The sequence below is a fragment of the Eumetopias jubatus genome, unplaced genomic scaffold (assembly GCF_037043125.1).
Source record: "Eumetopias jubatus isolate StellerSeaLion01/CBP00866 unplaced genomic scaffold, mEumJub1_p1.0 scaffold_3, whole genome shotgun sequence".
Taxonomy (NCBI): domain Eukaryota; kingdom Metazoa; phylum Chordata; class Mammalia; order Carnivora; family Otariidae; genus Eumetopias; species Eumetopias jubatus.
The window spans coordinates 115,027,423-115,043,499 of record NW_028274809.1 but is presented as its reverse complement, the minus strand read 5'-3'; the positions used below and the strand labels follow the sequence as shown (position 1 = coordinate 115,043,499).

General features: G+C 40.3%; 1 protein-coding gene across 1 annotated transcript in view; it reads left to right on the top strand.

Moving 5' to 3' along the window:
* CRYL1 (crystallin lambda 1) overlaps nt 1-16,077 on the top strand; it is a 146,736-nt gene that overhangs the window by 25,599 nt on the left and 105,060 nt on the right. The window contains exon 3 of the mRNA XM_028107989.2: nt 11,647-11,773. Coding sequence (XP_027963790.1) covers nt 11,647-11,773 — 127 coding nt within the window. The remainder of the gene's footprint in view (nt 1-11,646; nt 11,774-16,077) is intronic.

The following is a 16,077-nucleotide window of genomic DNA, read 5'->3' as shown; positions in this document are numbered from 1 at the left end:
AATATGTGGTTGAAATATTACTACTTCTGCATGAAAATTCTATTTATGTTAAACCTATTAAACACTACTCTTAAATGAGTAGAAATGGTACATCCTGTTTCTGAAATTGTAAAAATGAACTTAAACTGCGTGAAGTTGATTTTAAAAAATATTACAACATTAGAAGATTAGAGAAATTATCACAACTCATACCATGCCATCATGGGGAATTAAAAAAAAATTAAAAAGATGTCATCCAAGACTAATCTTTTTCTAACAGAGCAGTAAAATGAGAAACTTAAAACTTAACATATTTAAATCTCAAAATAGAAGGGTAGCTTGACCTTGGAAAACCTTATTAGCAGATGCTTTACTACTTGGTTTTTGTTTTCCACTGGATGCCTGATGCTTGGCACATGTTAGGTCTCAAGTAAGAATATGAGACTATGTATTTTAAGAAGAAAAACAAAAATCAAGTAAAAGTTATAATATGGACTCATAGATCGGGACATGACTTTTTAGGATTTGGATCCAGTGTTATTTCCATGTAGTAACAGGGCCATTCTGGCCGTCACTGGACCAGGGGCACCTGGCGTGGGCCATATTGATATCTCAGGGACCGCCTCCATTCTGAGGGAGGGAGCAAACCGCCTTGTTTTACGGGAGTCCCGGTCTGAAATCACTGTCTTTTGGTAAACTTACTCTTAAATTTCTCTGTTGCCATAACTTTACCACCTGTAGGTGGTCATTCTGGTATGCAAATCCCCCCAAACCAGATGAGCTTTGTGAATAGATTAGGATTCAATAAACCACTGGAAGTGATCCCTGAAACCAGCTAGCTGCCCTGTACTCTCGTCTCTTGAGTGGCTGAACTCTGTCCCTGATCTCAGGCATTTCTAGTAACTGGGCTTCTGCTACCCAGACCTATGTACGTGCTTAAATATCTTGAATTCAATTTTTGATCTGGATTCCTCTTGGATTGATCTGTTCTGGCTTGAAAGGGACATTTATTAGTTTTCCTCTATATCTTTGGCTAGAATAGCTGAGTGTAGTAGATCACAAAATGGCCACAAATTGCTTCCATCCCTGTCTGCACACCTCTCTGCAGTATGACTTCGCTTCTCCCACTGCCTGACTCTGGGCTTGGCCACGGACTTGCACTGGCCAGTAGGAGAGATAGCAGATGTGATGCTAGCCCTGGAAGGCACCTGTGCCTTGAGAACTTACCTTCCTGCCATCCTCCACCCTGTCAATCAGTTCAGTGTGGACATCCAGACATGTGCCCAGCTGTCAGCCAGCACTAGCCAACCCCAGCACCAGCTGCTATATCAATGAGTGAAGCCATCCTCCTCCAACAGCCCCTAGCTAATGTGCCATCTGCCTGCGGCCTCATGTGTGAGCCCGGCTGAGTGCAGCCAAAATGACTAATTCCCAGGATTTTGGCAGTAGATGGGTTGATTACCAATATAGTGAGCTCTGGTCAGGTTCCTGTGGTTAGATTGCTATCTACTGATTCCAGGTTCTGAGGGTTCCTGGTTTTGTCTTTCTGCAGCCATCCTCTACTTGGAAAATTCCTCTTCTGTAGGAATTGATGCAGAACTATCGGTCCCAGTGCCTGTCTTAAGGCAGTGTACCATATGAACTTTTACGGGGACACAGCATGCCCATTTTTTTATGTATTATCTATGTCTGTTTTCACTCCACAATAAGGAGTTGCAACAGAGACCAAATGATCCACAAAGCCTAAAATATTTACTGTTCCCCCACCCAGGGAAATAGATCAGCAGTGTATGAGTAATAATTAACATGTCATGACATTTCAGGAGAAGTTGAGCAGGCCCAGTCAGACTGATAGCAATTGCTTTATTATCAGGTGAAATTTGAGCATAGATTGTATAGGCCAAACTCCAAGGAAAATGTATGTCAGGTAGAAAAAAAAATATTATATTTCTGTACATTGGCAATACATCGATAGGAAACAGTAAAAAATTTGCTACACTTACCAAAAATGTGAACAACCTAGGTATAAATAGAAGAACGTGTAACACATTCATGGAGAAATTTTCAAAATTTTATTGAATGACAGGAAATAAAACTACAATAAATGGAGAGACATGTACCCTATTTATGAGCAGGAGCCTGCCTTTGTGGTTTAATTGAAGCTCCCCTGAAGTGGGGTACAGGAAATGAGTTGACTAAACCTAACTGCACAGGAAAGTTCAGAAGGGATCTGAGGTACTGATGCCAAAATTTCACACCAACGGGCTATGGGTTCAGCCGGGTCATTCAGCCTCTTATCTGTGTGTTCACAGATCATGCTGTCACTTGGCTGTCACTAGGGCAGTTCAAATGATTGCTTCATTTCAATTATTTATTTTTCTTCCCAAACAGAAATAGTGTAGCTTTATCTGATTCGTAAAAGTTATATATGCTCATTGTACATTCAGAAAATTGGGGAGAAATCAGAATACTTTGGCTGTCTCTGAATGGTGGGAATGAGTGACTATTGAGGAACATTTTGAGGATACATGCTTCTATCATGATCCGGCATGCTTCTGTGCATGTGGACTTCTGTCATGATCCGGCATGCTTCTGTGCATGTGGACACGTGCATATTAACAGTGAAAGTAGGGCTGTGAAGGCTTATATAGTATAGGGTGTGGACTCATGAATGGTATGAATTCTGCTTTGTCTGGTTCGTGTCTCTCTGAGGTTTCAAACAATGACAAACAAATGAAAGTACATGTATTAACTGGGCCAAGGCTTGATACTCATGTGTAAACTTGAGTGAAATCGACAGACTTGAGGCTTACGCAGGCCCTCTGCTCCCCCTGAGTTTCTCCCACCCCCCAAGTCCCAGTGTCACCACCAGCCTGAGGGAAGAGAATTTCAGAGTGCCCCGGTGAGGAGGGGAGAAGCAGGGGCAGTGATGGCAGGGACCAAAGGGAACAATGAGATCCCCAGCAATCCTGTGGGGCAAATGGAAAGAATTCTTTTTCTTTCCACAGTACATTTAAACTTCTAGACTTCACTGAGTGGTTTTCAAATTCAGGTCAGCAAGGGGGCTGGGCTGGTAACCTGTTGGGGAGAGAATGAAGTAGGAAGAGGTGGAGCCCTTGGCAAATTGGACCTAGCCTTTGGTGGAAGGCGTTCAAGACTTTAAAAACACTGTGCCGTCAAGCAAAAGAAATCTGGGGCCACTCTTCAATGAAAACTTTTGTGTTCTATCCTTTTACCCCCACTTCAAAAACAGGAATGATTTGTAGGGTCCGCCTATGATCCCACTGCAGGAGATGGGCTGCACTGTCACACGTCTGTCCCCCACCTTCATATTGCAGTAACTGAATTCAGGATTTTTGTGGCTCTTCAATGATTCATCTTCCCGTGTGTAGTTAGAGTGGTGGATGGGGGTGCTCAGGAAGTCCAGCGTGGGATTCCAGAGCAGCGGAGCCAGGGTAAGGGACTGCAAGCAGCAGTGCCGTCTCTAAGTATCCGTTTCTGCATGGCTCCTTTCTTTGACTCTTCAGTTTGTCCAGAAAAGAATCTGCCAGTCTCCATCTAGCATTGTTGTTGCTGATCAAAGGAAAGTGCCTGGAAGGGTGTGTATGTGTGTGTGTGTGTGTGTGTATGGGGGGGGGTTAGATTTTATTTATTTGAGAGAGAGAGCACACAAGCAAGGGGCAGGGGCAGAGGGAGAGGGAGAAGTAGACTCCCCACTGGGCAGGGACCCTGATGTGGGGCTTGATCCCAGGACCCTGAGATCGTGACCTGAGCCAAAGGCAGACGCTTAACCGACTGAGCCACCCAGGCGCCCCAGGATTTCCTTCTTTTTAAAGACTGAATAATATTCCATTGTGTGTATAGACCACATTTTGTTTATCCCTTCATCCACTGATGGACATTTGAGTTGCTTCTACCTTTTGGCTAGTGTGAATAATGCTGCTGTGAACGTGGGTGTACAAATATCTCTTTTAAGTCCCTGCTTTCATTTCTTCTGAATATATATCAAGAAGTGGGATTTCTGGGTCTTGTGGTAATTCCATTTTTAATTTTTTGAGGAACCACCATACTGTTTGCCATAGCAGCTGCACGTGTTACAGTCCCAGTGGTAGTATACAAGGATTCCAATCTCTCCATTGTCTTTATCTTTTTAAAGTAATAAATGCTCCTTTTGAATAAAACTTCAAAGATAGAATTATGAAGAAATTAAAACCACCCATATTTTGCCCTACAGGGATAATTGTTAACGTTTCCTTTTCTCCAATTTTAAATGAAAATTTATAAATTCACTGAAGTCAGGATGGAAATATTTTGACTTCTAGTGCTAGGCTGACCTCTAGAGGTAGAACTGGTATGCTGCAGGCACTTACTAAAGAGCTTTGAATGAGTGCTTTCTTAACTCTTAAACAGTGTAGGCTGCAACATTCTAGCATGTCTGAGGCCGCTGAAAACCCTACTGAGAGCCCTTTCTTTTCCAGGTATTTTTGTGTTAAGTTCTTCCAAAATACTCAATGAAAAATATTGGAACTGATCTAACTGGGATAAAACATTGCCAAATGGCTGGTTTTGATTTATGGGCATAGTTATTGAACTTGAGAACATGAGGGATTGTCTGAGTATGTCTAAAAGCTCCTCCAAACCTTTTATATGGTTTTCTCTTGGGATCCCTGCATAGCAGCGTTCTGGAGTTTGCAGCCATGCAGTGGTCCAGTGGGTTAATGTGTGACCAGGTCTCTCCCCTCATGCCCATGTCTTTTCCAGGGGCAGAAAGGGCCTCGAGGCCAAATTCCTTATGTAAATTCTTCATCCTGCGTGTAATCTGCATGAGGCCATTGGTGTGGTTATTCTGGCTACCACTTTCTGTCTCTTTTTCCTTTCTTTCTCCATAGGGACAATCCCTGGGAAGTCCATAGAACAGCAGCTCATCGAAGAAATAAGAGCCTCTTTTGTCGTCCCATCTGTTTGTTCTAATCTGACTCACTACATTGGGAAGAAAGGCTAAAAGTTTGCTTTGGCTTACTGCAGTATAAAGCAGGTGCTTTGAGCACATTAGCTACTCAAACATAATTCTCTCAAGGATGAAGTGGGTAATTATTGTGTTTTCAGGCTTTGGCATTTAAAAACCCTGTCTGAATTCAGTACAAAATAGTTCTGTGAGGTTGGCGTTTAAAAGAACTTTAATGTTTTGCTTATTTAAAAAATGACAAGAAGCACATATGTCAAGATTGGTGGTTGTTAGTTCTCAGTAGAAATATGGGCATGTTTATTTTTCTTTCTACTTTTAAAAGTAAGTTATGAAAACAAAGTCTTTCCAGAAAGGGAACAGGGCCACTATATTATGTTTCTCACTTGTTTCTATTTAATAGCAAATACGTTTAATTGAACAGAAATAATTTTTTGTTTGGTAGCTATAAACAGTCCTTCAGAGATATGAACATTTTTATTCTGGTTATATTTATGGGCAACGTAGTTAACATTTACCAGTGTTATTGGTCCCTAGGCTTAGCCATTGCTGCAGGTCTAATTTATATAAATCATATAGTTTAAAACCAAGCAGTTTAGATATGTGACAATTTCCTTCAGCCAATAGTTCCATCTAATTTCTGAACAAAGTAGGTGCTAGGCCCTTTCAGGTTACAAGGATAGAGGTACCCAGATGACATCTGTCAGTGGGGATGTATTGTGAGGCTCTTCAAGGAAGCAAGGGACCCTGGAAGCTATCCCTGCAGCTACATCACTGTTGCAGAAACAGGACATTGTTCAGGCGACATCTGAGCTTCTGGTAGTCAGACAACAGCTCTGGTAACTTTCAGCGGTTCTGTGGAGGACGATTTCATAGCAGGTCCTTGTCCGAGGTCCTGCCTTTCTAAAGCCCACAATTGCGGTAACTCTACCCCTGGGCGTATGTCTATGGCTCCATGTACCCTTGACCAACCCACTTTGAGGGTCTTCATTTCAAACTGCCATGAGGGTTGAGCTAATTGATGGGCCATGTACCATGTGGCACAGGCTCCCCGTGGGCTGAACTCTGTTGGTAATGAAATCCTGGAAGGATTTGGTAGTTTTGTTAGGTACACCAGGGCTAACCAGATGGAAAACAGGAACCCTGTAGTCTTAAGTTCAAACTCAACAGGCTGGGGCTCTGGTGTTAGCAACATTCATAAAGGAGGGAATGGATGCAGACTCCTCTCTATTTTCTCCAGTAAATTGGCTACCTTGAATCTTCAGATTTTAAGCCAGTAAATTGTGCCAATTAGTCCATAAATAAGTCCCACCAGACAGGATTTTTTTTTTTTTTAAATTGGGAGAACCATCATGGTTTAGTAGGAAGAGTGAGCAAAAGGAAGAGGTTTCTATTCAATGTGTTTAAGGGAAGGAGTCAGAAGACTGGTTTCCATCCCACACGGAGCTAACACTTTTTGACCTGGAGTGAGTTTGTAACCAATGTGGGCCTTGATTTCTAAAGCATCAGAGTGAATAAGCTACATTAAATAAAAAAAGAAGCACTCTTTGTGTTTTGATGCATTTCAGAAATATATTGTTGTTTTTAAGGCTAAGTTTATTGGCTTCAGGTGGATTTAGGTATTATTTATATATGTAAGTTTATGTAATATTTATATAACACAATAATTTATATAAATAATACATATATGTGTTTTTTCAAGTGGGCAAAGCTGGAAAACAGAAGAGTAAGGCCTTACCAGTGGTAACTCTAAAAACCAGTATTTTTCTTTACTACACATATGAACAAGAACCATGATGTAATCAATTAGCAATTGTGTGTTATAAATTCATGTGCATAGTAGGGATCATATTCGTATTTAATAACTTATTACTGAAATGGATATGGTCAGTATTTCTCTTTTATCATGAAATATGAAGTGCACATAATATCTAAGAATATTAGATTTTAAAGAAATAGTCTAGAGTTTAGTTTCTGGCAATATGGCAAAATAAGTATCCTGAAAGACCTTTCCACTTCAAAATACTTAAAAGGATTGAGTAAATTTATAGTTTATAATGCATAGCTGATCTGGCAAGAAAGTAATGGAAATTCTGAGAGGCCAAATTTGGGAGCACACATTCCAAGAGATATGTGAACGTCACAGCTGCTCTACGATAATTGCCAATCTTGCTTTGGTTCTAACAGCAAACCTTAGTCTGTGTAAGATGGGGGATCAAATTGGAGACCCCCAAGTGAAGTTACTATTCAGAGGGTGACATTGTTGGTGAAAGGAGTAGTAGGAAAAAATAACTGGTCTGTATGTGGGGGCTTGTCTGTCTCGGCCTTGGTTCTGGGTGGAGGGGAGAAGGAGTTTCTCTGAGAATTTATAACCATAAACCAGCTCTCTAAGAGTTTGGGAACCCAAATTCATATTACCTGTGTGGTCTTATAAACTCTAATCCAAGAATTCAAATCGGTCCCTTGGTTAGTAATGTCTGCAGTGCCTGTCAGCAGGAAGATACATCGTCTCCAGAATAATGTACCTGAAATCAAAGGCTCAAAGAATTCCCACAGAGTTCAGTGAACATCTGCTCACAACTAAAAATCCCCAAACACGTGAGAGACAAGGTTTTATGACCATAGTAAACTGGAAGTCAGATCTGAAGATATTATTTAGCATGGAATTCAGGAGATAAAGAGATGGATAATGTGAAAAAGTAGTTAAGAAATATGAATGATACAGAGAGGATGCCTAACATAGATCTCATTAGAGGTCTGAAAGATTTAGAGAGAATAGGGAGGAACGATTTAAGAAGATATAATGAATAAGACTTCATTTCAGTTGAAGACACGGATCCTCATATTCTGGAAGAACAAAGTGTCCTAAGCAGGATAAATAAAAAGGATATCTATATATACATCACAGGGACACTACAAAACACCAAGGGACGTAAGAAAAGTCTTAAAAGTAGAGAGAAAAGACAGAGTGACAAATTGACAACAAACTTTTCAACAGCTAGTGGAATTCAGAATATGGTGGAAAATTATCTGTGAAGTACAAAAAGCCAAACATAACCTAATTTTCTGATTTGAGGGAGCTTTAATAGATAAGTCCTCTCTGTTCTGTAAGCACAATTTTGGACAGTAATTTTACAGGAATTCTACATACATCACATATTCTAAAAGTTTTTTTTTTTGTTGTTGTTGTTTTGATGTAAGTGTAGTAGGTAGAACAGTGACTCCCCCAAAGATGTGCATGCCCTAATCCCCGGGACCTGGGACTATGTTACCTTACATGGCAATAGAGACCAGATGTGATTAAGTTGAGAATATGAATATGGGAGATTATCCAGATTGGCTCCATGTAATTACAAGGGTCCTTATCAGGAGAAGAGAGTGAGGAGAGCCGAAGAAGGAGGTGTGATGGAGATTGCAGAGGTTGGAGTGATGAGATTGCATGCTCTGAAATGGAAGAGGACCGTGAAGCCAAGGAAAATGGTGAGCGGGGAGCTCTAGGAGCTAGAAGAGGCAATGAGCAGATTTGCCTCTAGAGCCTCCAGAGGGAATGCAGCCTTGCTGATATTTTGATGTCAGTCTACTTGAGATTTCTGATCCGTGGAACTGTAAGATAATAAATTTGTATTGTTTAATCCACTAAGTTTGTGGTAATTTGTATAAAAGCAATAAGAAACATACAACAGCTTTATTGAGATACAATATATATGGCATATATTTGGCTCTTAAAGTGGTTTTTAGTACATTTACAGAGTTACATAACTCCAAAAATTTTCAAGAAATGGATCCAAAACATGAAATGAAAATTAAATGATCTTTGGATCGAGTGGTGCTCTCCTCACTGTGGTTATTTGAGTGAAGAAAGCGGACTGTGTTCAGGGAGGTTGGGGATCACTGCTGGTGCACAATCTCAGGATCCTCTAGGACAAGTAAACGTTCACTCTTCCTTCTTATCTTGGTAGGGCAACATTTTCTGGTAACTCTTTTTACTGAATTTCCCTCGATGGTGTTTAAAATATCTATTTTCTGCCATTTAAACCAGTTCTTTCTTGATTTTAGGTTATCAAACTTAGTCAATTTCTAATCTATTGCTAAGATACCACACAATACTCTAGACAACTAATACAAACTTCTTGATAACTGGCTAAGAAACACACTTTGTTTTGTATATTTTCAGTAACTTTATAAACTTCTACTTCAAGGAATGTGTTATATGTAAAAATATTTTTCAAATGCTTGCTGACTGGGGGTAGTGGTCAGGGGTATTCAATTCCTAACATTGAGTTGTTCCAAGGAGGAACTTCTGCATGTGTGTCCTTAGGATCCTCTAAAATAAGGTAGCCATTCTCTGGCTTGATTTTAAGGTAGGTTTTTTTTTTTTTTTAAGTTAATATATTACAGATCTTCCAAATTATCTACATGACTACAATCTCAGATTTCTCCCTCTCCTTTAAAAAAATTTGGGTTCAGATCCCATGTGTGATGATGACCTGCAATAGAGTCTTTATGTTTGTTGACTCAGAAGCAGGAAAGACTTTGAATCTGCGTGATCATTTGTCGACTCATTATCTTTGCCATGGAGCTTCTTTTTGTTAAGTATAATAATCTGTTTGCATTTCAGCATATCTTTGTATTTTTTTTTTTTGCAGTAACAGTAGTAAGAAAGTTTCTGTTCCTCAATTTGTAGCTAAAACAAAATCCAAGATACATAGTTTTAAGAAAGAGAAAAAAACAAAAAACAACGAAAGCACAGCCCCTAACATCTGGAGCTGGCCCAGCCTGTTGGACATAAGTATTCTCACAAACACCCACCTCAGACAGAGTCACTCTTAGACCATGACAGAATGAGACAAAGCAAGACCATGTTTTAAATTTGTCTAAGCATAGACAAAAATTAGATCACTGTGCAACCCACAAATACTGAGCAGCCTTCTCTTGGCTAAAATGAATGACTGCTACTTCTTTGCTCATGACAGCTTTATCTTCAGTCTAGTCTGTCCTCCAAATATTTATGTTTATTGAGATACACAGTGTTCAAATTGCCTTCCCTTTCTACAGCATCCAATCCAGTGAAATCAGACCCTCAGATCCTCTTCTAAATCACCCAAGCAAAGCTCAAATCCTGCTACAGGTTCTCCCTGACACTTTCTTACTGATACCCCACAGTTCCCCCTGCTGTGCATTCTCCCTCAATGCAGTGAGTAACAAACTTGACTTGTCCTACTGTAGGTGTGTTCCTGGTAGTCTTCGGCTGAAGATGTCAGCAGCTTAAAGATCAAAACCATGAACATGAAATGCTGTAAAAAATATTTGACTCACTGGCAGAAATTCACAGAATTTTTTGGAAAGCATAAATGTTACTCCTTAGGCAACTGTGTATGTGTTTGTATATGTTGTATGTGTTTATATTTATTTAATATGACTACATAATTTATGAGGCCAAGTGCAAATGAAAATGTGGGGCCCTTTGCTCAATATTCGTTAAGCATTTTGAGACCGTGACAGCAGAGCATTAAACCCAGTGAGGGCCCTTCTGAGCACGGGTCTCTGACTGCACGGGTGACGCCCCATGAAGGCCCTGGTCCTGACTATGAGATACCTTCTTTCAATATTGTTCCCCAGGGATTGACAGAAGTGGGTGAAGAACTACTACTTTCCAATTTTACCTCATATTGGCCTTGCCTCATCTCTTCAAAAAACAAAAAGAAAAAAATTAATTGTGGTAAAATACACATGACATCAAATTTACTATCTTAATAATGTTAAGCATACAGTTTAGTGACATCAAGTGCATTCTCACTGTCATACATCCATCTATCCCCAAAAGGTCATCTTGTAAAACTGAAACTCTGTACCCATTAAACCACAGGTACCCTCCTCCAGCCCTGGCAGCCCCCGTTCCACTTTCTGTCTCTACGAATTTGACTATTCTAGGTACCTCATATAAGTGGAATCATACACCATTTGTCTGTTTGTGACTGGCTGTTTTCATTTGGTGTCATGTCCTCAAGTTTCATCCATGCTGCAGCATGTGACAGAATTTCCTCCCTTTTTTTTTAAAAAAAAAGATTATTTGAGAGGGAGAGAGAGCTCATGAGCAGGGGGGAGGAACAGAGAGAGGGAGGAGCAGACTCCCTGCTGAGCAGAGAGCCCCTGATGCAGGGCTCTATCTGAGGACCTGAGATCCTGACCAGAGCCCAGGGCAGACACTTAACCAACTGAGCCATCCAGATGGCCCAATTTCCTGCCTTTTAAAGGCTGAATTCCATTCTATTGAATTCCATTGTATGTATGTGCCACATTTGTTTTCATCCATGTATGGACTTTTGGGTTGTTTCCATCTTTTGGCTGTTGTGAACAATGCTGCTATGAACATGAAGACACAAATATCTGTTTGAGTATCTGCTTTCATTTTGGGGAGGGTATTAACAGAATTGGAATTGGGATCATATGGTAGGTAGTTCTCTTTTTGACTTTTTGAGAAACCATCGAACTGTTTGCCACAGTGACCTCCCCCTTTACTTTTCCACCAACACTGTACATCCTCACTAACTCTTGGTTTACTTTCTATTTTTTTCATCCTGATGGGTGTGAAGTGGTAGGTATATATATCATTTTGGTTTTGATTTGCATTTCCCTAGGGATTCGTGTTTACCTTTGTTTTTAAGTTTGCTTTCAGATACTCACAGGGTCACTCTTCTTTCTAGAAAAGAGATGAAGTTTCTGGAGCAGTCAGGTTCTCTGAAAGGCTCCCTGAGTGCTGAAGAGCAGGGGTCACTCATCAGTGGTTGTTTGACTATGCAAGCAGCGGCAGAGGGCGCCATGCACATTCAGGTGAGTTGATACTGCGCTTAGTCTCAAGGGCTTGAAGAGCTTGTCTTCCAACCTCCTTGGAAGAGCAGGGGAGATAAAAGGCAGTTGCAGGGTGTGGGCATCTTGTACCCTGAATGTCAGGATTATGTTTTATGTGATAAGAAGCATTGTTTCAAAACATCTCCTATATGGGCTCTCATCAAACTACTGTGATTGATTAAATACTGTCTTTCAGAGGTGTTAGAATTTTGAACAGAAATAGGGTTTTCTGGACAGCTAACACTTTTTCTATTGAATGAGAGATTATATTTTTGTTCTCATATATAATTGAGGAAAAATTTAAAAGAAATCATCAGTCGTTGGGCGTCTGCCTTCGGTTCGGGTCATGATCCTGGGGTCCTGGGATCGAGCCCCACATCGGGCTCCTTGCTCGGCGGGAGGCCTGCTTCTCCCTCTCCCACTCTCCCTGCTTGTGTTCCTTCTCTCACTGTGTCTCTCTCTGTCCAATAAATAAATAAAATCTTTAAAAAATAAATAAAATAAATCATCTGAAATAAACCCTTTCATTTCTTGTAACATTTGCTTGTAACTTTTCCAACAACTGTATTTAAAAGAAGAACTCCTTGGGCACTGTTTGCACAGCAGAGAAAGCTGCAGCCAGGCTCTTCGGGGGCTGTGCCTGCAGCGTGGTGCCTGCTGGGTCAGAACCTGTCCCTCCTGGAGCTCCTGTGTCTGTAGACAGTTCCTGCCCCTATTTAAGAACCCAGATGTATAAATTTGTCTTTTTAAAAATGTTACACTTACTGCCATAAGGTTTAAGCGGATTTACCTAAAACTGAAAGAAGCATCACTCTTGATACCCCTCCTTGGTATCATGTGTTGTGAGGCTTGCACGTTTCTGTTGATTCAGTGTTGCACATTTCATGTTGTTTCTGTGATGACATTCTAGCTGAGAATTTGGGAGCAAACCAAAAAGACTGAGTGTGTTTTATGGTCAGCTGCTGCTCTGAGATTGAGGTCAAATACAGTTAATTGAGGTTCTCTGTCTTTGTAGCTCTAAAATTTCTCTAGTTTGTTTAACAAACACGTGTCAAATGGAAAATAAGAAGAGGACTGGATACATAAGATAGGTCAATTCCGTATCTCTTTTGTGTCTGTCATGTCTGTCTCTCATTTGGTGAAGACTATAAAACTGGGGAGTCTTACGAGGGATCAGAGGGCTCCTCTTGGGAGCTTTCCAGTGCCATCTCTTTCCACCCTTGCAGTGCTGCTGACTGCTGTCAGGGGGGGCCTCGCTTTTGCCAGTGTGAGCTCAGCAGAGAAGGTTCTTCACATGCATTTTGTTTCTAAGGAAAGTGTATGCTTCTTATGCTGATCCTCCTGGAGGAGGAAAAACAATTTGGATTTTGTGGCCCCTGACATTAGCAAGGACCTGTGGCAGCTGCCTGCCATGGAGGTGGTGGTTGAGGGCACAGACTTTTAGTCAAGTGGACTTCGCATTGAGCAGCTGTGTGCCCTTGTGAGTTTCTCAACTTTTAAGTCCCACTTCCTCATCTGGATAATGGGCATAATACCCAGTGCACCGGGTGGTTGTGAAGAAAACCATCCATGCTCACATCTAAGGTCACCCTCATCGAAGGCAAACCTCCATTTTTCCAACAAGAAGATTAAAAAAAAATTCTTTTTGGGGTGAATTTGATATATAATATTTACATGATACATAATAAAATATTACAATTACATATATGATGTGATCTGAAATAGGAATATGTAACACATTACCAAAATATTTTTACATTCCCATTTCACAAAACACTTTTTAAAAAAATTTAAAGATTTTATTTCTATATTTGAGAGAGAAAGTGAGAGAGAGAGAGCATGAGAAAGGGGAGGGGCAGAGGGAGAGGGACAAGCGGACTCCCCGCTGGGCGCAGAGCCAGTTGAGGCCATGTGACTGACAGGACATGGGGCTCGATGCGGGGCTCGATCCAGGACCCTGACATCGTTACCTGAGCCGAAGTCAGACACTTAACCAACTGAGCCACCCAGGCGTCCCAGAACACTTCTGTTCAAACCCGTAACGGTCATCTCTGACTCTGGTGTCTTTATCTTCAATAGAGAGCTATTTTTGAGTCTCCTTTCTAGGCAGAGTTTTCCAGAGCACATCATTGTTGCTTTCCTGAGATGTTGTGCAGAGCTTTTTTTAACCCACATATGACATGGCATTAGAAGTTTTATCTCTAGCCTCAGCTACTAATTCTCAAACCTTCAGGTGTTTTTTTTTTCTCTGTAGTGGTATACTTGTGGTTCCTCAACATAACAACTGGCTATGTTACTTTTTTTGTTTTAAAATGATCTTTATAAAGTTTATTTTCAAATTTCCCAGCACTAGCAATTGTGAAATCATGCTGTAGGAATAATTCAAATGTCTATGTTAAATTTCTTTGTCTCCTGGTCCCATTTGAAAAAATAGATTTTATCAGATGATTTCTATGCTAGCATGATTGAATTAGTTCAGAAGAATGTGTCTTCCCCAAACAGTATATTATTTTTCAAAAAAGGAGATACCTTCATAATAGAACTTTATAATGACTTGAATATAAGGCAAGTCTTTTATGGGATAACTTTTGGGGAATAATCTAAGTTATAATGCATGTAAAATGCTTAGTCACAGCACTTGGCACATAGAAAATGCTTAAAAAATTGATAAAATAAGTAATTTTATAAAGTGACCATTTGTATACAATTTTGAAAATAAATGATTTGGGGCAATATATGTTGTTCTATGCAAAGTATTGAAAATTGCTCTTTAAGGTCTGTCTTTATAGATTGAATGTATTTACATGACATTTACATGTTGAGCAGCATCTATTATGCAGAACAACACTGAGTCAGGCAGTGTAGGGAGAGGAATATAGAAAAGACAATGCAAACTCCACTAAGTTTTAATTCCTATAAGAGATTATGTTGTTCAGAAATTACTTGTACCTCTAGTCCCACAAAGAGTAATGGAGAGGGGCACAGATCTGAGTTGGAGGCTTTGGGAAGGTTTGATGACGGTAGGATTTGAGCCTGCTTTGGCCTTTGACAAGTTGATTTTGGGGGATGAGGTGGGGACAGTGTCTCAGAAAGACACGAACAGAGGATGAAAGGTGCCTGTGAGTATGTTTGAGGCAAGCAGAGTAGAATGTGAGGCTGAGTCACAGGGCAGTTGGAGAGGTGGAAGTAGAAGCTAAGTGGGGAATGCTTGGAATGCCAAACTGAAGACTTACCTAGATGAAATGAGTTAACCTTTATAAAATGCTTGGAGTAATGCATGGCACATAAGAGCCCTATTTAAGTGTTCTCTTAAAGAAATAAAGAGTTTGGGTTTCATTCTATATCCTGATTAGAATCCTCCAAGGAAGGTGTTCAATAGGACAGTGAAACTAATCAGAAGGAAGAATGGGTAAGAGAAAACTTAATTGTCTGCTGAAATGTGGGAGCATACAAGAATGTTTGTGAATTAACAAATGAGCAAAACCACGTTGCTTGCCACACAGTTGTTCAACTACAGAAGTCCCACTGTAGGATTTACTGAGTCCCCAAGGATCAAAGCCCCAGAAATGTGAGTGTAACTTTCTGTGGTAGATTTGTCTTCTACCCAAACCCCAGAGGGCAGGAGCATGGATCAGAAAGTTCCTTAATTGTCTGCTGAAATGTGGGAGCATACAAGAATGAAACCTGAATTTCTAGAACTTAGCGCAATTTGGTAATCAGATCTTGCCTAGCAAGAAAATCGACTATGCTGGAAAAATAAGTTTATTCTGAAAAGCCTGTCTAAAGCTTTGACTGACTCTGAAAGAGCATTAAGACTCATTAGCTGTGATACAGAGCCTTTATCTGATCTCTGGAATTTAAGACTTGAGATTGAAGTAGCTGGTAGGAGCCATGGGAATGGCTTATAGAATTAGGGAGTTTAAATGACTTTCCTTATACAAAATCAAGGACAACTGCTGAAATCTGGAAGTAAAAATTATATCATCTGTGTGGATAAGGAGAATTTACATCTGAACTTTACCTTTAAAATTTAGAGGATGCTAGTCATTTTGATGAGGGCTGTCAGTAATTATAGGATGCAGTATTCATAAACACTAACACCACTTTTAAATTTATGTTTTCTTAAAGGATGGGAGCTTCTTGGACTTTTGGTCTTGATTCACTGAGGCTGGATGAGGGTGTGGGTGTGGGGGGCTTATGTAGTGAAGGGCACATGGGGCAGCCAACACTGAGAACATACAGGAGTGTACGTGGAAATTTGAATTTCATTTTTCCTGTTCTGTGTA